The 23,200-nt window shown below is 39.1% G+C and overlaps 1 protein-coding gene across 1 annotated transcript in view; it reads right to left on the reverse strand.

Moving 5' to 3' along the window:
- HCLS1 (hematopoietic cell-specific Lyn substrate 1) overlaps positions 1 to 23,121 on the reverse strand; it is a 35,230-nt gene extending 12,109 nt beyond the window's left edge. The window contains exons 1-6 of the mRNA XM_005896080.3: positions 22,965 to 23,121; positions 19,989 to 20,072; positions 19,365 to 19,438; positions 12,318 to 12,447; positions 10,027 to 10,137; positions 8,165 to 8,219 (exon numbers count right to left, since the gene is read on the reverse strand). Of these exons, the coding sequence (XP_005896142.1) occupies positions 8,165 to 8,219; positions 10,027 to 10,137; positions 12,318 to 12,447; positions 19,365 to 19,438; positions 19,989 to 20,072 (454 nt within the window). The 5' untranslated portion in view covers positions 22,965 to 23,121. The remainder of the gene's footprint in view (positions 1 to 8,164; positions 8,220 to 10,026; positions 10,138 to 12,317; positions 12,448 to 19,364; positions 19,439 to 19,988; positions 20,073 to 22,964) is intronic.
- Positions 23,122 to 23,200: the final 79 nt, after the last annotated feature.

The following is a 23,200-nucleotide window of genomic DNA, read 5'->3' on the forward strand; positions in this document are numbered from 1 at the left end:
TTGAGGCTGCTGCTGCTGCTAAGTCGCTTCAGTCATGTCTGACTCTGTGCAACCCCATAGACAGCAGCCCACCAGGCTCCCGTGTCCCTGGGATTCTCCAGGCAAGAACACTGGAGTGGGTTGCCATTTCCTTCTCCAATGCATGAAGGTGAAAAGTGAAAGTGAAGTCAGTCGTGTCTGACTCCTGCTTAGTCCCAAGCAGGATAAACCGAAGGCGAAACAGCCCAAGACACATATTAATCAAACTAACAAAGATCAAACACAAAGAGCAAATGTTAAAAGCAGCAAGGGAAAAGCAACAAATAACACACAAGGGGATTCCCATAAAGATAACAGCTGATCTTTCAATAGAAACTCTTCAGGCCAGAAGTGAATGGCAGGACATACTTAAAGTGATGAAAGAGAAAAACCTACAACCCAGAAAAGTATACCTAGCAAAGATCTCACCCAAATATGAAAGAGAAATCAAAAGCTTTACAGGCAAGCAAAAGCTAGAGAATGCAGCACCACCAACCAGCTCTTCAACAAATGCTAAAGGATATTCTCTAGACAGGAAACACAGAAAAGGTTTATAAACTCGAACCCAAAATGACAAAGTAAATGGCAATGGGATCATATTTATCAATAATTCCCTTAAATGTAAATGAGTTGAATGCACCAACCAAAAGACAAAGACTGGCTGAATGGATACAAAAACAATACCCCTATATATGCTGTCTACAGGAGACCCACCTCAAACCAAGGGACACAAACAGACTGAAAGTAAAGGGCTGGAAAAAGATATTTCATGCAAATGGAGACCAAAAGAAAGCAGGAGTAGTAATACTCGTATCAGATAAAATAGACTTTGAAATAAAGGCCATGAAAAGAGACGAAGAAGGACACTATATAATGATCAAAGGATCAATCCAAGAAGAAGATAAAATAATTATAAATATATATGCACCCAACATAGGAGCACCTCAATATGTAAGACAAATGCCAGCAAGTATGAAAGGGGAAATTAACAGTAACACAATAATAGTGGGAAACTTGAATATCCCACTCACACCTATGGATAGATCAACCAAACAGAAAATTAGCAAGGAAACACAAACTTTAAATGATACAATGGACCATTTAGACCTAATTTATATCTATAGGATATTTCACTCCAAAACAATAAATTTCACCTTTTTCTCAAGTGCATACAGAACATTCTTCAGAATAGATCACATCCTGGGTCATAAATCTAGCCTTAGTAAATTTTAAAAAATCGAAATAACTTCAAGCATCTTTTCTGATCACAATGCAGTAAGATTAGATGTCAACTACAGGAAAAAAAACTATTAAAAATACAAACATATGGAGGCTAAATAACACACTTCTGAATAACCAACAAATCATGGAAGAAATCAAAAAAGAAATAAAAATATGCATAGGAACAAATGAAAACATGGTAACCCAAAACCTATGGGATTCAATAAAAGCTGTGCTAAGGTGAAGGTTCATAGCATTACAAGCTTACCTCAAGAAACAAGAGAAAAATCAAATAAATACCCTAACTTTACTAGAAAAAGAAGAAATGAAGAACCCCAGGGTTAGTAGAAGGAAAGAAATCTTAAAAATTAGGGCAGAAATAAATGAAAAAGAAACAAAGGAGGCTATAGCAAAAATCAACAAAACTAAAAGCTGGTTCTTTGAGAGGATATATAAAATAGACAAACCATTAGCCAGACTTACCAAGAAAAAAAAGGGAGAAGAATCAAATCAACAACATTAGAAATGAAAATGGAGAAATCACAACAGACAACACAGAAGTACAAAGGATCATAAGAGACTACTATCAGCAACTATATGCCAATAAAATGGACAACTTGGAAGAAATGGACAAATTCTTAGAAAAGTATAACCTTCCAAAACTGAACCAGGAAGAAATAGAAAATCTTAACAGACCCTTCACAAGCACGGAAATAGAAACCATAATCAAAAAAAAAAAAAAAAAAAAGAAATCATAATCAAAAATCTTCCAGCAAACAAAAGCCCAGGACCAGATGGCTTCAGAGTGAATTCTACCAAAAAATGAGAGAAGAGCTAACACCTATCCTACTTAAACGCTTCCAAAAAATTGCAGAGGAAGGTAAACTTCCAAACTCATTCTATAAGGCCATCATCATCCTAATGCCAAAACCAGACAAAGATGCCACAAAAAGAGAAAACTACAGGCCAATATTGCTGATGAAAATAGACTCATTTAACTCAGATGACCATTATATCTACTACTGCAGGCAGGAATCCCTCAGAAGAAATGGAGTAGCCATCATGGTCAACAAAAGAGTCTGAAATGCAGTACTTGGATGCAATCTCAAAAACGACAGAATGATCTCTGTTCGTTTCCAAGGCAAACCATTCAATATCACAGTAATCCAAGTCTATGCCCCAACCAGTAATGCTGAAGAAGCTGAAGTTGAACAGTTCTATGAAGACCTACAAGACCTTTTAGAATTAACACCCAAAAAAGATGTCCTTTTCATTATAGGGGACTGGAATGCAAAAGTAGGAAGTCAAGAAACACCTGGAGTAACAGGCAAATTTGGCCTTGGAATATGGAATGAAGCAGGGCAAAGATAATACAGTTTTGCCAAGAAAAAAAATCAGCCATAGGTATACATATGTCCCCTCCCTCTTGAACTTCCCTCCCATTTCTTTTCCCATCCCACCCCTCTAGGTTGATACAGAGCCCGTTTGAGTTCCCTGAGACATAGAGCAATTCCCATTGACTATCTGTTTTACATACAGTAATGTAAGTTTCCATGTTACTCTCTCCATACATCTCACCCTTTTTTCCCCTCTCCCTGTGTCTGTAAGCCTGTTCTCTATGTCTGTTTCTTCACTGTTGCCCTCCAAATAAATTCTTTGGTACAATCAAACAAACAAACAAACAAAAATACTTAACAAAATTCTAGCAAACAGAATTCAACAACATATTAAGAAGATCATACATTATGACCAAGTGGGCTTTATCCTAGGGATGCAAGGATTTGTCAACATTCACAAATCAATCAGTGTGATATACCACATTAACAGATTGAAGGATAAAAATCATATGATTATCTCAATAGATGCAGAGAAAGCCTTTGACAAAATTCAGCACCCATTTATGATAAAATCTCTCCAAAAAGCAGGCACAGAAAGCACATACCCCAACATAATAATAGCCATGTATGATAAACCCACAGCAAACATTATCTATCCTAAATGGTGAAAAATTGAAAGCATTTCCCCTAAAATCAGGAACAAGATAGGGGTGCCCACTCTCACCATTACTATTCAACACAGTTCTGGAAATTTTAGCCACAGCAATCAGAGAAGAAAAAGAAATAAAAGGAATCCAGATTGGAAAAGAAGAAGTAAAACTCTCACTGTTTGCAGATGACATGATACTCTACATAGAAAATCCTAAAGACTTCACCAGAAAATTACTAGAGCTAATCAATGAATATAAAATTTGCAGGATATAAAATTAATACACAGAAATCCCTTGCATTCCTATACACTCACGAACAATGAGAAAACAGAAAGAAAAATTAAGGAAACAATCCCATTCATCATTGTGATGAAAAGAATAAAATACCCTGGAATAAATCTACCTAAAGAAACAAAAGACCTATGTATATAAAACTATAAAACACTCAAGAAAAAAATCAAAGAGGACACAAATATATGGAGAAATATACTATGTTCATGGATTGGAAGAATCAATATAGTGAAAATAAGTTTACTACCCAAAGCAATCTATAGATTCAATGCAATCCCTATCAAGCTACCAATGGTATTTTTCACGAGACTAGGACAAATAATTTCACAATTTGTATGGAAATACAAAAATCCTCAAATAGCCAAAGCAGTCTTGAGAAAGAAGAATGGAACTGGAGGAATCAATCTGCCTGACTTCAGACCATACTAAAAAGCTACAGTCATCAAGACAAGTCATTAATACGGGCACAAAGACAAAAATATAGATCAGTGGAACTAAATAGAAAGCTCAGAGATAAATCCATGCACCTATGGGCACCTTATCTTTGACAAAGGAGGCAAAAATATACAATGGATTAAAGACAATCTCTTTAACAAGTGGTGCTGGGAAAACTGGTCAACCACTTGTAAAAGAATGAAACTAGAACACTTTCTAACACCATACACAAAAATAAACTCAAAATGGATTAAAGATCTAAATGTAAGACCAGAAACTATAAAACTCCTAGAGGGAAACAGAGGCAAAACACTCTCTGACATACATCACAGCAGGATCCTCTATGACCCACCTCCCAGAGTAATGGAAATAAAAGCAAAAATAAACAAATTGGACCTAATCCAACTTAAAAGTTTTTGCACAATGAAGGAAACTATAAGCAAGGTGAAAAGACAGCCTTCAGAGTGGGAGAAAATAATAGCCAATGAAGCAACTGACAAAGAATTAATCTGAAAGATATACAAAGAGCTCATGCAGCTCAATACCAGAAAAATAAACAACCCAATCAAAAAATGGGCCAAAGAACTAAACAGACATTTCTCCAAAGAAGACATACAGATGGCTAACAAACACATGAAAAGATGCTCAACATCACTCATTATTAGAGAAATGCAAATCAAAACCACAATGAGGTACTATCTCACACTGGTCAGAATGGCTGCTATCAAATAGTCTACAAACAGTAGATGCTAGAGAGGGTGTGGAGAAAAGGGAACCCTCTTATGCTGTTGGTGGGAATGCGAACTAGTACAGCCATGATGGAGAACAATGTGGAGTTCCTTAAAAAACTGAAAATAGAACTGCCATACAAACCAGCAATCACACTGCTGGGCATACACACTGAAGAAACCAGAACTGAAAGAGACACGTGTACCCCAATGTTCATTGCACCACTGTTTACAATAGCTAGGACATGGAAGCAACCTAGATGTCCATCAGCAGATGAATGGATAAGAAAGCTGTGGTACATATAAACAATGGAATATTACTCAGCTATTAAAAAGAATGTATTTGAATCAGTTCTAACGAGGTGGATGAAACTGGAGCCTATTATACAGAGTGGAGTAAGTCAGAAAGAAAAACTTACCAATACAGTATATTAATGCATATATATGGAATTTAGAAAGATGGTAACAGTGACCCTATATGCGAGACAGCAAAAGAGACACAGATATAAAGAACAGACTTTGGGACTCTGGGAGAAGGCGAGGGTGGGATGATTTGAGAGAATAGCATTGAAACATGTATATTACCATATGTGAAATAGATCACCAGTGCAAGTTCGATCCTCCAAACAGGGCACTCAAAGCCGGTACACTGGGACAACCCAGAGGGATGAGATGGGGAGGGAGGTGGGAGGGGGGTTCAGGATGGGGGAACACATGTACACCCATGGCTGATTCACGTCAATGTATGGCAAAAACCACCACAATATTATAAAGTTATTAGCATCCAATTAAAATAAATAAATTAAAATAATTTTTTTTAAAAGAACACAACTTATCAAAATATTTTGAATGCAGTGAAAGCAGTGCTCAGGGCAAACAATACATCCGTTAGAAAATAAAAAAGATCTGAAAATCAGTAATTTAAGTTTCCACCTTAGGAAATAGAAAAAGAAGAACAAATTAAACCAAAAGTAAGCAGAAAAAAGAAACAAGAATTAGAGCAAAAAATCAGTGAAATTAAAAACAAGAAGCCAATAGAGAAAATCAAGAAAACCTAAAGCTTACTTGAGAAGATCAGTAACATAGATATGCCTCTAGTCAGGCTAACTAAGAAAAAAAGAGAGAACATAAATTACTCATACCAGAAATGAAAGAGGCTACATCACAACAGATTTCAAGGAAATTAAAACAATAATAAAATAATACTATGAACAATTTTATGCCCACAAATCTGATAACATACATAAGATGGACCAGTTCCTTGAAAGCTGCATCTGCCAAAACTTACACAAACAGAAACAGATTATCTGAATAGGCTTGTATCTACTAAGTCCACAGTTTGGCAGTTTCTTACAAAATTTAACATACCCTTGTTATAGGATCCAGTGTTTGTACTTCTTGGTATTTATCCTAAAGAGTGGAAAATGTGTATCTATACAAAAACGTGTGCACAGAAGTTTTTAGCAGGTTTATTCATAATTGCCAAAACTTGGAAGCAATTAAGATGTGTTTCAGTAGGTAAATGGGTAAAAAAAACTGGTCCATCCATCCAAAGGAATAATATTCAGGACTAAAAAGAAATTAGCTATCAAACTATGAAAAGACATGGAGGAAACTTAAATACATATTACTAAGTGAAAGAAGCCAATCTAGAAATGCTACATGGTGTGTGATTTCAACCATATAATATCCTGCTACTGCTGCTGCTAAGTTACTTCAGTCGTGTCCGACTCTGTGCGACCCCATAGACGGCAGCCTACCAGGCTCCTCCGTCCCTGGGATTCTCCAGGCAAGAACACTGGAGTGGGTTGCCATTTCCTTCTCCAATGCATGAAGGTGAAAAGTGAAAGTAAAGTCGCTCAGTCATGTCTGACTGTTGGCGACCCCATGGACTGCAGCCCACCAGGCTCCTCTGTCCATGAGATTTTCCAGGCGAGAGTACTGGAGTGGGGTGCCATTGCCTTCTCCTATAATATCCTGTAGAAGGCAAAACTATGGAGACAGTATCAGTGGTTGCTGGGGAGTGAGGGAAATGAACAGGAAGAGCACAGAGGATTTTTAGGGCACTGAAAATACTTTGCATGACAGTATAATGATAGATATATGTCACTATACTTTTGTCCAAACCCACAGAATGTACACCACCAAGAGTGAACCCTAAAGTAAACTATTTGAGTGATTTTGATATATCAACATAGAATCAACCTTGACTTAAAAAAAAAAATTCTGATCAATACTGATGATAACGGGGGAGGCTATGCATGTGTAGGGGCAGAAGTGTATTAGAAATCTACGTACTTTTCTCTCAATTTTGTCATAAATCTAAAACTGATATAAAAATATAAAGTTTTTTTTTTTCATGTATAAGAGAGAAGAGAGTGAAAAGTTCTAATACACACCTGAGTTCCAGAAGAAAGAATAAAAGACAAGAGAGGAGAGGTACTACCCAAAGAGAAAATGTCATATTGAAAGTTATCTCTCAGGTTGAAGAGGAGCAGCAAGTCTCATGTAGAATAATAAAAATAGATCTAACACCTGGACATAGACTGATGATATTCCAGAATATCAGAGACAAAGGAAAAATTTTTCATGAGAACAAAAAATAAAATAAATTAAAAATTTAAGAGACAAGACATGCTACCTACAAAAGAATGTTGATTAGACAAACCCAAGAGAAATGCCAGAGATGATGAAATAGTATCTTCAACATGATGAAGGGAAAATAACAATGAAGAATGGATCAAAATAAATTTGTTTTTCAGACAAAGTCTGAGAGTTCTTTCATAAACTGTCACTGAAAGAATTATCAAAGGATATACTCTAGCAAGAAGGAAATAGAGGAAGCAAGGAGGAAACAATGAACTAAACAAGGATGAGCTAGGAAGTTGGTAAACACATTGGTCAGTTTAAATAAGCATTCACCTAGTAATAATAATGATTAATTTGGGGGGGGGTTTAAAAACAAACAGATGGAACCAATATACTGGATTACAATTATCCAGTTTTTACAAAGATTTTAGAATGTAGAGGAAATATAATTAAATTATTTCATGTTTCCTGTATTACTCATGAAGAAATAGTGACTAATTTTAAGTCACAGATACGTATTAATAGTTAGGAATAACTTCTTAAAATGAAGGAGTATAATATCTTATTTTTAATCCATTAAAGGGGAAAGGGGACTAAAAAAATTGACCAATGATGTAGAAAGTGATGAAGCAGCAACTTCACTGGCAGTCCAGTGGTTAAGACTCCATGTTTCTACTACAGGGGGCATGGTTCAATCCTGGGTCCAGGAATTAAGGTCATGCATGTCACATGGCATGGCCAAAGGGCAATAAAGCAATAAAGGAGAAAGAAGCAAGCACAGGCTTGGATTTTAAAAATAAAGTGGTGGGGAACTGGGTCATGGAACTAAAGGGAGTTGATGATGGCTGTTGGGAGCTGAAGTCTGAGCAGTCAGGTTGAAGTGCAGGGTCCTTGCCTTTCTGAGATGTGTGTTTCTCCACTTCTCCTTTGTAATCAAAACCAACTGCTGACTACAGAGAAAAGGAGAGAGAATCAGTTAGAGTCAAAGTTAATGTTTCCCCTTCCCTCACATACCCTTAACACCTAACTCAGCCCAGGAGTTAGTTATAGGGGTTCAAAGCTGAGTATAGGAGTCCAATGTAGAAACAAATAGTACCCTGACAGGCTGGTGTAAAGGCAGCATAATACAGAGCAATGACCACAGGCTCTGCACACAGATAGATCTAGATCCAAATCCTAACCTCACTTCCCTTTTTATAGTTGTGTAACTTTTTTAATATTCCTGAACCTCAGGTTCTTCAAACATGAAATAAAAATAGGTATATCTGTCTTACTAACTCAACTGTAAAATGATTCCAGTATATTTGGGATATTGTGAGGACTAAATGGGAAAGCTACAGAGAGTGTAGGTCACTCATTAAGTCAGTGTTTTTCTTCCTAACTCTTACTAAACTAAAATGAGACAATAACTAGAAAAGTGCCTTGTAAACTATAAAGCACTGTGCACATGTTAAGTGATATCATCCTATACTGACTGATTACACTACACTTCTCTTTTCTTACACAGCAGCTCAAACCCAGAGATGTGGATTTTGTTGGATAAGAGGCAGCCAGGAGAATCTGGATCCTAGCTGCTTTGGGCCTGGATATCTTGGCAAATACCTAACATAGCTGTGTCCCCAAATGGCGTAGTAATTATGAGTCTCTAATCAAGTCTATATTTTGCATTTTAAAAGCTATTAGTATGTATTTTTTTCTTTATTTACAAGACACACTGGCTGTTAAGGTGAATAGTTTGTAGCTGGTGAGGCAGAAGATGAAAGAAATAACAATGAAAAAGTAGGCAAAGGCAGAAGGGGGGCCAAGATGGAAGGGAAATTCCACCCTGATTAGAGAAGAACATTACAAGCTCCATATTTCCATTACTGCTTTTAAACATTATCCTCTATGGCTCTCCTTTACTTTACAGTATGTTTTTAATTTTTCTGTGCTTTATTTTTTTAACAACCTACAATTCAAATAACATTCTAACACTTAGCTTTAAGGATTCAGGCCCACTTATTAACAACTGTAAGTTAAAAAAAAAAAATTAAAAGCTCAGGTAGCAGTGAAGATAGCCTTTCTATGTGCTGCTGTGGGGCAGAGATACTACTTTGCACCATAAAAAATGAGCTCAAAGAAACTGATCTACTAAGGTGTGACAATGAGAACATGAATGAGTTATCAGTCTTACTCTCCTGACCACTCTGTCATCTGTACTCATACTGTCCTTTCTTTTTCTCTCTCTTCACAACTCCTCTTTGTACAAAGAAGTCCTTAAAAACACCTGGACTGTAGCCAGTTGGTGCTAAATGCTGTGAAAAGTAACATTTACATTCTAAAAGTAAACTTAATTAGTGGTTTTACTTGATTATTTGCTACCATTGTAATAATATTTCAGCTGATATTTCTGTTTTCCTGAAAGGCATAAATATTTATAAGACTTTGCTGTTAGGCCAAAGGAGGAGCTTTGGAATTTCCACTTTTCTCTTCATGCACACAGGACTGACAAAACCAATGGCTTAGGGATTCCTGATTCAGAGTTTGACAGTCTTCGTCTCTTTTAAATGAACACCTTTCAGCTCAGGATGTGGCCTCCAACAGTGGCACCAAAGAACTCGCTGAGGTAGTTGTGAGGAGCCATTCTCATGATGGACCCTCCTTGAGACCACTGCCCCATCTTTCCACAGGAGAAGCACAGGCCTGCATTCAAGGTATTGTTGGTAAGTCCCACATGATCTGAGTTGGATGGTGCAGGGAGAGAGTGCTGTCACTTACCTTGTCTGCCCGGTCCTTCTCAACTCCATATTTACCCCCAAAGCCTCTGGCAGCATCAGTCTGAGAAGAGTGCTTCTCCACCTCAGCAACGTACTCATGGCCCACGGCACTCTGAGAAAAATCAAGGTGGGAATGAGTAAGTAGATAAAAAATGACCAAAGAAAAAATAAAATGATGCAGAGATAGGACAGGATGTACGAATACAAGAAATTTCATTCTGGGTCATACTGATAACCTATGTTGATATATACTGTATATATACTATACTGATAATCTGACAGTAGTGCCAAGGAACATGTAATGGGAGAGCACCGTAATTCTTTCTGGAGCCGTGCACATCCTGCTTCTTCTTTAATACCACTAGGAGCCCATCCTCTAGGAAACTCCCATAAGATGGTTGGAAACCAGGAGGATAGAGACTGCATAGACAGAGTGGTGTTTAAACCAGAAACAAAAGAGGCTGAAACAAGGGCTTTGTGTATCGAAATAGGAATGAGGGTAGTTACCAAGGAGAGACCTAAGGGGACTGACAAGATGCCATAGCCAGGACTGAATATTTCTCTAACACAACCAGGTGATTTTGTTTTGCATCTTTGTTCCTGTAAGACCATCAAGGCTCTGAAGTGCCACATGAGCCCTGATATTAAGTGACTGACTCTTTATGCCAAATGGGGCTGGTAGACAATACCATGCGTAGTCATGACATAAAATTTTATTTTTTAAACACCCTCTTCCACTTTTTCCCCCTACCATTTTCTACTTGGTTTTGAAAGGTATGTCCCTTTCAATGTTTCGACATGGATGCTTTAATAACCTTAGAACTGAATAATACTTCAAACCAAATGGGCTTCCCTGGTGGCTCAGATGGTAAAGAATTTGCCTGCAACGCAGGAGATCCAGGTTAAATCCCTGGGTTGGGAAGATCCCTTGGAGAATGAAATGGAAAACCACAACAGTATTCAAACCAAACAGTGATACCTTAAAGAGTCTCAACTAAGAAGAAATTAGAAAGCTTCCTCTTCCTCCTGCATTTCCAATTCCATGCTGACATAAATACAGAGACTGATGTGAAGCACTGCCCTATATGAGCTCCTGGGAGCTCACTTTGCAGTATTTTTGGGTCTGAGTAGGTCAGGCTGCAGTCCAGTCCATGGGGTCGAGAAGAGTCGGACACGACTGAGCGACTTCACTTTCACTTTTCACTTTCACACATTGGAGAAGGAAATGGCAACCCACTCCAGTGTTCTTGCCTGGAGAATCCCAGGGACGGGGAAGCCTGGTGGGCTGCCGTCTATGGGGTTGCACAGAGTCGGACACGACTGAAGCGACTTAGCAGCAGCAGCAGCAGCAGCAGGTCAACTTTGCTTGCTGAATTCAAGAATGAATGACTGCTTATCTACATTTCTTTTTCCTAGGAATTCTGTAGGAGAATACAGTGTCTGGACTGCATTTTACATAATGACTTCTTGAGGGTGGACTAAAGGTTTTCATTGAATTGTTTTTTCTCTATGGAGATTAAACATTTTTTTATTTATAGGAATATATCTCTATTTTTGAGGTTAGGAAAATCAATGGAAAAATATGATTCACCATACAAGCTTTCTTGTATCATACTTTCATAGTATCTAGTGGATAAAGGAAAGATAATATTATATTCAAGGGCATCTAATAGATAAATCCCCATCAATATTTTTCACACCTATGTGCAAATCATAAGTGATATATAAAATGTTTAAAAAAAAAACCCACTAAATAAACAGTAAACAGTAAAAGAAGTTGCAGCAAAGACATAATACACATGCATTTGAAAACAGTAAATGATTTTAAAACCTGTTTTCCCCTTCTCTATGTGTGTTCCGTGTCTCTTCAGTCTAGGAATTACAGTGTAGGTGAGCCTACACTAGGCCAGTTCTTCTAAATTCTTGGCTCCCATTTTCTGCCATCTATGTATTACATGTTGAAATCAGGGGAAAATGATACAAATAATACGTGGACATTCTATTTTAATATTTATTTTATTTGCCTGTACCAGGTATTAGTCATGGTATGCAGGATCTGTAGCCGTGGCATGTGGGGTCTAGTTCCCTGACTAGGGATCGAACTCAGGCCCCCTGCATTGGGAACTCGGCATCTTAACCACTGGATCACCAGGGAAGCCCCTGGACATTCAATTTTAAAACCAAATGGATGTTTTACTTTTGAGTAAGTTTTAACCATAAAATCAACAAATGACTCGATTTATCGTTTTTTTTTTTTTTTTTTTTTAAAGCAAATATCCTCTTTCAATTCACCTTGTCCATTCGGTCTTTTTCCACTCCAAACCGACCTCCATAGCCATGAGATGCTTTGGGCCCTGACTCCATCTCTTTCTTCTTGAGAATATCATGCTCCTCTGATACTTTGTTCCTCAGCTGGTGGATGCTGGAAGCAAACACATCACAGAGACTTGTCTAGCACAGAGAAGCCAATGAACCCTCCTTGCCAGAAAAATAGTAATTTTGCAGTGTGTTCTGTTCATTTTTAGCAATAGTCCCAAACAAGTCCCAAATAACCTGTGCTGGGTCTGGGAGTAAGGGATTAGTGTGGCCGGCATATATACCCTGATACGAACTCTTCATAAACCAATAGTATCCTCTAGTCTGTCATTTTGTTCACTAAATAACCTTCTGATATTTAGACTCATGTTCCTGAATGTTAGAGGCCAGTAACTGAAGAGTTATTTTCCTCTCTGAATGGATTTGCTGTCTAACAATTAGGTATTCTACCTCAAGAAGCACAAAAAGATTCATATACCCTTTACCCACACATTCTAGAAGTCTATCCCAAGGAAATAATTTTAACTGTGGCAAAGTGTAGTGTGATATTCACTGAAACACTGTATTTAATAATAAGAACCAAGAAACATTTTATGTGGAGAAAATTGGGGAATAGTTAAGTAAATTGCACATTACTTTTTAATGGCACATGAGGAAGTCATTAAAGACATTGAGTAGGAAAAATACATCATTGAGGAATTTATCTACATATAAAGTATTTTATGTCTCTTCTTGTCAAAATGAATGCCCTTCACACTGCCCCTAAATCTGCTTATTCCTGAGAGAACTAAAAATTAATAACCTTTGTCTGGGACACCTCTATCCTTAAGAGAACATAACACTGAAAGGAGGCATTCTCCCCTTTACTTCACCTTCATCTTTACCATGGTGGTGGTGGTGCTGCTGCTGCTGCTAAGTCACGTGAGTCGTGTCTGACTCTGTGTGACCCCATAGATGGCAGCCCACCAGGCTCCCTCGTCCCTGGGATTCTCCAGGCAAGAACACTGGAGTGGGTTGCCATCTCCTTCTCCAATGCATGAAAGTGAAAAGTGAAAGTCAAGTCGCTCAGTCGTGTCCGACCCTTAGCAACCCCATGGACTGCAGCCTACCAGGCTCCTCCGTCCATGGGATTTTCCAGGCAAGAGTACTGGAGTGGGGTGCCATTGGCTTCTCCATGGTGATGCTAGTGGTAAAGAGCTTGTCTATCAATGAAGAAGACATAAGAAAAGCAAGTTTGATCCCTGGGTCAGGAAGATCCCCGAGAGAAGGAAATGGCAACCCACTCCAGTATTCTTGCCTAGAGAATCCCATGGACAGAGGAACCTGGTGGGCCACAGTCCATAGGGTCACAAAGAGTTGGACATGACTGAAGCAACTAAGCACAGCACAGTACACAGAACATCTATGGGTATTTGTTTGGCCTGAGGATATGAAGTGATAGCTCAGCACCAGCACCAACTCCAGGACCAATAAGTGACAATCAGAACTGATACTTGGACACATATGACGACCACTGGGGATTCTTAGAAACACTTGGGCAAGAGAATTTTATTTTTAAAAAAATAAAAAATTTAATTTCCTGCAGCGAGAAATGGAGGTTTGGAGAACTGAGATAGCAATTTTCCTGGAAATTTACTAGTTCATATAAACCAGATATATTGCTTACAGTTAGAGTGGCCATCTCATAGGCAAAATTCTCCTCTTTCATGGAAGAATAGATCCATCTTGTGGCCTTGTAGTGTAAGGCCACCAGAAGTCTTTTTTAAAAGTCATCTCAGCTTTAGTCAAAGTTAATTTTAGAAAATTGGCTTTGACCCAGATGAAATTAAGCTAAGAGCTGGAAGAACCCTCTGTTCCTGTGCCTGCTCTAAACCCTCTGGCAGCAGGGAAGGCAGAGATCCTGTGTTGCTAGTTTGACAACATCAACATTTTAGAACTGTCTGTGTCCAAAAAAGTTACTGGTGCCAAGAACAGGTAAATGACCAATATTTCCCAACCAAAGTATTCAGATGAAGAATAAAGAAAATGGGACTAGACATTAGTTTCAAGTGGGGGAAAATATGCAAAGTTTTAATAAATCCAGTCACTGTTGCATGAATCATAACTGCATTATAGTTGAAACAAGTTTTTAAAGGGATTAGAAAATGAGATTCAGGAATATCCCCCTAATAGTTGGCAGTGAGGCTAATCAGAGAATCATGACAACAGATAATAAAATTTGAATGAAAATGTTGGGGCCAGCAAAGACCAACTTTTTACCAAATTCTTTAGACTATAGCTGAAGCTACTATAAATGTGTTATATTATTCCATTATTAAATAAATATTAATTAAATGTTTATTAAATTTTTTTAGTGTGAAGTACCATTAGACTCTGACAATACAAAGATAATTAATATATGAAAATAGTGATCAGATGCAAGATATAGAGAGGAAACTAAAAGTTATGTTTCAATGTCCTAATTGGTATACCTAAGAAACTTGACACATTAACTCTCAGAAACCTATTTAAAGTCTTAAAATACCTTGCCTTGGAATTGATAAAGCAATATAGTTTATAGTAACCAGGACCTCAAAGATGAGCTAAGAGAAGGAACAGACTTTTTTTGTTGTTATTATGATAAAAGTAAAAGCACAAAAATTAGTGACTCAGACTATAAGATTTTATTCACAAACAATGACCATAGACAAAGAAAGTTCTAAAGAATCTACATCAGTTTGCTACTAGAACTATTCAGTACATTTAGCAAGGTCCCAGAAAACAAGACTACAATGAAAAGAAATTTTATTTCTACATACTAGCCACAGACATTTGAGAATTTAAAGTTAAAAATAAATTCTACTTACTATCACATGAAATAACACTAAATATTTTAGAATAACTTTAAATAAATATGTGCAAGACCTGAACACTGAAAAACATTTCTGAAAAGATTAAAGAAGATCTAAGTAAATGGAAACATACCCCATATTCATGGCTTGGAAAACTTGAGATCATTAAGATGTAAGTTCTCTCCAAATCTATGATCTATAGATTCAGTGTAATCCCAGTCAAAATACCAACAGGAATTTTTGTAGGAATCAACTAGCTAATTCTAAAATGTGTGTGGAAAGGTAAAAGTTCTGGGATAATAAAAAGTTATTTTTTAAAGGAGCGCAAAGTTGAAGGACTACCCGATTTCATTTTGCTACAATAAAAGGTACAGTACAATAATGTTACAACATTCAGTGCAGTATGGTATGGGCCAGAGCAGACATAAATCAATAAAATAGTTTAGAAATGGACCTTCACATATATGGTCAAAGATGCTAGGTAAGTCAATGAAGAAAGAATAGTCTTTTAATGATGTGGGAATAATGAAATCTGCAAATGGAAATAAAATGAACCTCAATCTCTGCCTCATACCGTACACAGAAACAAATTTGAAATAAATTATAGACTTAAATGTAAAAGCTAAAACTATAAGTCTTTTAGAAAAAGACATAGGAAAAAATCTTCACAATTTGAGGTAGGCAAAAATTTCCTAGACACATAGGCACTGACCATAAAAAATTTTGATAAAATTAGACTTCATCAGAATTAACATATTTTGATCTTTAAAAGAAGCCATTAATAGAGTGAAAAGGCAAGTTATAATCTGGCAGAAAATATTTATAAAACATACATGTCACAAAAGACTTTTATCTAGAATATTTAAAGAACTCTTAAAACTCAAAAGAATACAAATAACCCACTTTAAAAATGAGAAAAAGATTTGAATAGACACTTCAAAATGAAGACATATGAAAATACATGAATGGCACGTGAAAAGATGTTCAATAAAATTAACCAGCAGAAAAATACAAGTTAAAATCACTACACACTTACAAAAATGATTAAAAATACTAACAAAGTAAGTGTAGACAAAGACGTTGAACAATTAAAACTCATCCATTATTGGTAGGAGTGAAAAAACATTTCTTTCAGAAAGCAGTTTCCTAAAAACTAAAACAGACTTTTTATATGACTCAGGAATTCTCCTACTTTTAGGTATTTCCCAAGGGAAGTAAAAATATAGGTAAAGAAAAAGATTTGGACCCAGTGTTCATGACACATTCACTTGACAGCTTTATTTATTTTTACCTGACCTTCGAAAGGAACAAAAGACTGATACACACAAGACCATGAATAGATCTCAAAAGTATTATGCTGAGTGAAAGAAGACAGACACAAAAAATACATTATGTATTACTCCATTTACATGAAATTCTAGGACAGGCAAAATTCAGCTATAGTGACAAGAAGCAGATCAGTGTTCACATCCAGCCTCATAAAGAGGTGCATGAACATAAGTGAGGAAAACTGGTGAGAAGAAGATGGAGAGAAGACAAGAACCCTTGAAAACCAAGCAGGTCCTGGAAACACCAGACTGATTGGAGCTGCCTGGCCCAGGACTTCTCTACACAATAGGTGAAGGATGGATAGGGTCATTTGAACTATTTACCGAATTACCAAACCACTCTTCAAACTATTTTAGGTCTATTTTCACAGACCTAAAAAGGAAAGATCATGGGGGATGGTAGTGAGATTAATGAGAACCACAATCACTTCCTTTTCCTGCTTTGAATCATCTGAGCTCTGCAGCTACTGTTCTCCTCTTCTATTTCCTCTCCTTTCCAAGGACCTTAGTGATTCCCATCTGACCTTAAAGGTTGTTCTAGTCCACATGAGACAAAAAGAATCCCAGAGTATTATAGACTTAAAACTGGAAGGTCCTCTAGAGATCTTTTTGATCCCAGTGCTAAGTTTGAGAATCAAAGAGGGAAGTGGCCTGTCCAAGATCACCTGGCTAGGAACTAGCAGAGACTGGGCTTTTACACCTCAATAGCCTGGGTAAATGGGAGAGGAGTGGGTTTCTGGGTAAATGTCCCCACCATTTATTTTATCAGATATAGATCCAGTTAGGCTAATAAGGAAACACCCAGGGTCACCACATTTTACAACTCCAGGGGTCACCAGTCAGAGTAATAAATATACTGGATTGTATAACACAGCAGTCCAAATAAATGCCACTTAGGAATAAGGAAGATTGTCATCTGTTTATATGTTTATTTTAGGTTTTTTAGGAAGAAAATCTGATTCAACTAATCTATACTAACAGGAAATGGAGATAACATTATTGAGCTGCCAGGGGGTGCTAAGTACTGCACTAGACATTGCTGCTGCTGCTGCTGCTAAGTCGCTTCAGTCATGTCCGACTCTGTGCAACCCCACAGATGGCAGCCCACCAGGCTCCCCTGTCCCTGGGATTCTCCAGGCAAGAACACTGGAGTGGGTTGCCATTTCCTTCTCTGATGCATGAAAGTGAAAAGTGAAAGTGAAGTCACTCAGTCGTGCCCGACTCCTAGCAACCCCATGGACTGCAGCCCACCAGGCTCCTCCGTCCATGGGATTTTCCAGGCAAGAGTACTGGAGTGGGGTGCCATTGCCTTCTCCGGCCACAGACATTGCTACATGCTAATTCATTGAATTCTAACCATATATCTGCAGGGTAGCTAGTAGCATCCTCATTGGATAAACAAATAAGCTGAGTTTCAGAGAAGTTATATGCCTAACTCACATTGCCATTAATGGTAGAGCTGTAAATTGAATCTAAATCTATCTGATATCCAAACTCAAGCCCTTTCCATAAGTTTGTGGCAAGGGTTTAGGGGTCCTCTTTAAAATGTTCTACTCCTGCTCTGCATGTGAGGGCCACTGGTAGGGGAAGGGTACAAGGAGAGTTTGTATGCTTATCTTAATAGCTCTCAGGATACAAGGGCTGAGTGGCCTTTTCTCAGAAAATGAAAGGCATCTTAACTTGGGCAGGATTTGATGAGCCTACAGAGGAGCACCAGAGACGCTTCCTGCATGACCCAATTCCATTTTTTCACTTTCCAACTGCTTCCAGAATTGCCTAGTTTCCTTAAATATGATATTCATAGTTACCTGAAATAAATCATTTAGGTCCAATTAAACAATTCATAGTGCCAAATATTATCAAATTATATAAACAAGTGCCAAATTTTCATAGCATGCTTTGTGCAGCGTGACCATCCACTGACACTTTAAAAAATCTAGAAGAAAATGAGGTAGAAACACTGTTGTTTATGAGGAAAGGACATTAAAGTGGAGCTTAAAATGATTAATTTTGCCAATTTATCTACTTTTTAATTTTGCTCTTAGTATACTGTTTATTGTGTCTATTGGACATTCTGACGCTATCCAAGGCAAATAGCCCTAGTTAGAAAACCCTGAATAATCCATGGAAAAAAGAGAATCTCACAATACTAATACACGTTATACCCCACAGAAATCCCTGGATTTGTGTGTAACTTCCTTCTCTCTTGTGGTATCAGAGTTTATTGTTTGTTTTGCTTTTTTTTTTCTGGTAAAATATTGGGTTATAATCTTTAAGATTGCCAACATAGTTTTAATCAACAGGCTTTCCAAGTGTCATATTTCTTCATGTTACCATTCATCACTTCCTGCTTCTGTTAAGTAGTCAAATGCAAATTTTTATTTTAAAAGTCATTTAGGCCAGGTATGGGACCTGATATTATCCTCTTATTTATATTAATAACATTTATTCTAAGTTCTTTCCCTTGACATTTTACTGAATCCTTCTTGGCCCATTTGATGTCACTCTACAATACAGACACATTATATATATATGAGTAGACAGATAATAAATTAGTGAAGTCAGCACTTCCCTCTCTGAATTCCTCATGTCTTACTGAAGGAAGAGAAACAGTTAAAATTATAAACCCACTTGGGGAAATATCAGAGAAGCTGGAAATAAAAACAGATAGTAGTGTTGGGGGGATAAGAGGAGAGACATGAAACAAATTCACAATGATGCACAGAGGGACACATGGGGACAGAAAGAGGAAAAAGCAAAGACACGGAGACAGGAATTTCTCTTTCTCCTTCTCCTGAGTCTCCAAGTTTTCCTTGGGCTCTTCCCATACCTCTTTCCCTCCTCCCAGTCCTTTTGGCACCTACTTGATATGCTCTGTGCGTCCAGAGCCCTCGATGGTCTTGGCTCCCCACCGCTGTTCCTTCTCGGAGATGTCATTCTACAGAAGACAGCACTCAGCAGTGAGTGATGGCAAGAGACGTGCTAAACTGAGGGGCCACACAGCTGACACACACGCCCCCCCCCCCGCCCCCCCGTGCCCTGTATCAGCTGCTTCCTTCAGTCAGCGGCTTTACTCAGACCCCTCTCCACTCCTATCCTCCCAGACCCCCACGGTAACATTGAGGCAGTGAGCTCGGAAACCTCCCTTCCTGTTCTGCATCCCTCAAACTTTCTTCTTTAGGTCTCCTACAACTCCTGAATCCCTCCAAGTTATACACGTCCAGCTCAAATCCTGGCAGTTAATCTGCTTCCTCAGCATCACCTTCCAAATTCTGTCAGTCACATCTCTATCCGCACCTGCCTCCTTCCAGTCTCAACACAGGCTATCATGCAGGCCCCACTCATTGCAGACAACTGTCCTGCCAGGCAGTCCCATCTAGGGCTAGCCCAGTCCCAGACTTCTTCTAGGCCCCCTCCAAGTGTACAGAGTAGCCCACATGCCTGCCCTTTGCCACTTATTGTCCAAGTAAAGTTATTTCCACACTCACCACAAAGTCAGGGTCTGTGTCCCAGTCATCACCCTGGGTCTCCACGGAAACAGATACATCATGTCCTACTACAGACTTCCACATCTGAGGGTGAAAGAAAACGGGAATGATTAGATGAAAAAAATCAAGAGGTGGGAAAAGAAGAATGCTGAAACCAGTGATTAGTAGCCCAATGTTTCTTACAATTTTTTTTTTTCCTTAGAAGAAAATAGAATCTGAAGCAAAGCAGATGAAAGTTTTAGGAAAGTACTTTTGCTCAGAGGAGGGGGGCGATGCAGATATATTTAAGACGAACTAATGTAGCCTGGGTTCTTTAGTCTGGAGAGAAGTCATGGGTGTAGGTAACACTAAATAACTTGCTGTCAAAACTGCTGAAACCCCCCGCTTGTGTCAAGAGGCCAGCCCAGGCAGTGGCTTAAAGCATTTATCAATGAGGGATATGGAACATACCTGGAATGACAGTGTCATTCCACTCAGATATCTACATATGACTTCTTTCATAGGTGCCATGGTATATATTAGCCCAGTTCTTGATAAAGTGAACATCTACACTCCTGTCTACAATCTGTTAAACTCCACTCTAAGACTGGCCACTGTACAGCTGCATATCAGTAGGGGCTCTCAGCTGAAATTCCTACACTGAACAGTGTATGGGGAGGCATTATTTGCTGAGACTAATTCATTCATTGTTCAAGTTTTAAAAACTGTTTAATCATGTTTTGGTCTTCCCAGGTGGCTCAGTGGTAAAGAATCTGCCTGCCAAGCAGGAAATGTGGGTTTGAACCTTGGGTCAGGAAGACCCTCTGGAGAATGGAATGGCAACCCACTCTAGCACTTTTGCCTGGGAAATCTCATGGACAGAGGAGCCTGGCGGGCTCCATCCACGGGGTTGCAAAGAGTCGGACATGACTTAGCAACTAAACAAGAACAACGATATATTATTTTTTAAGGACAGTAACTGGTTCAAAAAGAGCATATAAAATCCCTTGTTCTGAACATTAAGAATCATTAAACTTTTATTAAACTAGATGTGTTTAAGAAATATTTGGAGAACACCAGTTTGAGGGGGTGCCAAATTATCATTTCACTAGGGCATCCCCCGAGAAGGCAACAGTACCCCACTTCAGTACTCTTGCCTGGAAAATCCCATGGACGGAGAAGCCTGGTGGGCCGCAGTCCATGGGGTTGCTAAGAGTCGGACACGACTGAGCGACTTCACTTTCACTTTTCACTTTCATGCATTGGAGAAGAAAATGGCAACCCACTCCAGTGTTCTTGCCTGGAGAATCCCAGGGAGGGGGGAGCCTGATGGGCTGCCGTCTATGGGGTTGCACAGAGTCGGACACGACTGAAGCGACTTAGCAGCAGCAGCAGCTAAATTGAATTATCATTTCACTAGGGCATCCCCAGTGTCTCTGCTGGCCTGCCAGTCCTGCATGAGGAGCTGCACAGGTGCTCTGCATCTGTGGGGTCCTGGGTCTTGGTGTGAAGGGGAAACAACAGACAATGCTCATCTGCTCTTGTCTATGACTTCTTGACCTTGGTACCACTTGCTAGCTGGCCCACCCTTCCATGCTCAGACTCCCATACCCTTTACTGTCTCTTAAAGGAGCCCCTCTTACAATCACTCCTAAGATCTACAGTCTCTCCAGCCAGGCACTCAGACTCTCCAATTTTCCTTTTCACTTGAAAACTCCATCCTTCTCCAGCTCCTTGAAAAACCCCTTGGAAACCAGCCAAAGGGAAATCTGGGGTAGATTGGTTAACGAGATGCAAAGAGGGCACTGGGGAAGTATGAACCGAGTCAGCTGGACTGCGGGACCAGTCACTGCCAGGAGCAGTTCTGCTTCCCCCGAGGGGGTGACAGTACTGGATGGGTAGTAAGTAGATAGGTAGATAAGACCTATGGTCCTGGCTCTGGGGCAGCTCTGCCATAAAAGGAATTCACACAGAAAACTGGAAAAGAGAAGTTTCTGAAATATTCATGAGCAATAAGGAAGCAGTGAGGACCGATGGTCCTGTCCTCTTTCTTACTGCTCCTCTTAGGCCCCAGCCTGACTCTCCCATAAGCCTCTCATCCTCATGTATTTTTGAAACAGAAAGGTTCCTGACACAGAGCCAATTTAGCATCCTTGAGCTACTGGCTGGGAATAGGGAAGCCAAAGGTGCTTTTTAGAGGTGGGAGCCTAGAGAGTAACTGGCTGAGGCCTGGTGCCATGAATATCAGGCATGATCGAGGATCTACTTATGAGGCTGCCTCAGTAAAGTACAGGGACTGGGAGTCAGATCACCCAGCTCTGTTCCTAAGCTCCTGTGAGAATATGGGTTAGGGAGTCAAGATAGAGTCTGTACACATTTGCCAGGTACCAGGCATTTATCAATACTTTGGTAAAGTATTGAACATCTCTGAAACTCTGTTTTTCCCAATGGAAAACAGGTTAACCTCACTAGTCCATCAAGTCCCCTGTATTTCTGACCCTCTGGGATTCTGTGATCCTACAAACAGAGAAACCAGCCCTAAGTCGAAGCACCGTGACTTCATTTGGCGCTTGGTTCTCAGCACTGGTGTACATTAGCAACTACTTCCTGATCTGTTGCAATGTCTCCTGTGGGTTTTGTCTCTCTGTTAGACCCATAAGCTCTCCAAGGGCAGAGACTGTCTTCACCTCCAGAAATCCTTCTCCCAACTCAGTGCTTAGAAGCAAGGGGCCTTAGAGAGAATTGCAGGTTGTCGGCAGAAACCAAGAGACCTGGATGGCAGCTGAATCCCATTCCCTGGGCTCCGGTGTTTCTATTTCCATCCTCACATGCTCATTATCTACAACCACTCACCACCAGGCTGGCCTTCTGGCCATAAAAGGTTAAACGACTACTAGCAATGACTTCACCTCTCAGCAAGGAGTAACAGCCAGGTAGCATTGTCTCATTTCAACCCTTGTCCTGTGCTCCCGTATACCCACTGCCCAGAGTACCCACCTTCAACTGTGCGTTTGCTCTCTCAGCTCCTCACGAAGACACTCGACCCCTTTCTAGCTGCTGCCACTTCAGAGCAAGAAACTCTAAGCTGCTATTTCAGTTCCGTATTCAGGTTTTCTGTCATTTCCTGCCACTCTGTCTTCACAACTGCTTCCTGAAGTTTGAGTCAGTTCCTTCTGCTTAGGCATTTAAATAAAAAAGGATTAAATGTTCTGTGCTTGCTCTTTTGCAAGACT

This window comes from Bos mutus, chromosome 1 (genome assembly GCF_027580195.1).
Source record: "Bos mutus isolate GX-2022 chromosome 1, NWIPB_WYAK_1.1, whole genome shotgun sequence".
Classification (NCBI taxonomy): Eukaryota; Metazoa; Chordata; class Mammalia; order Artiodactyla; family Bovidae; genus Bos; species Bos mutus.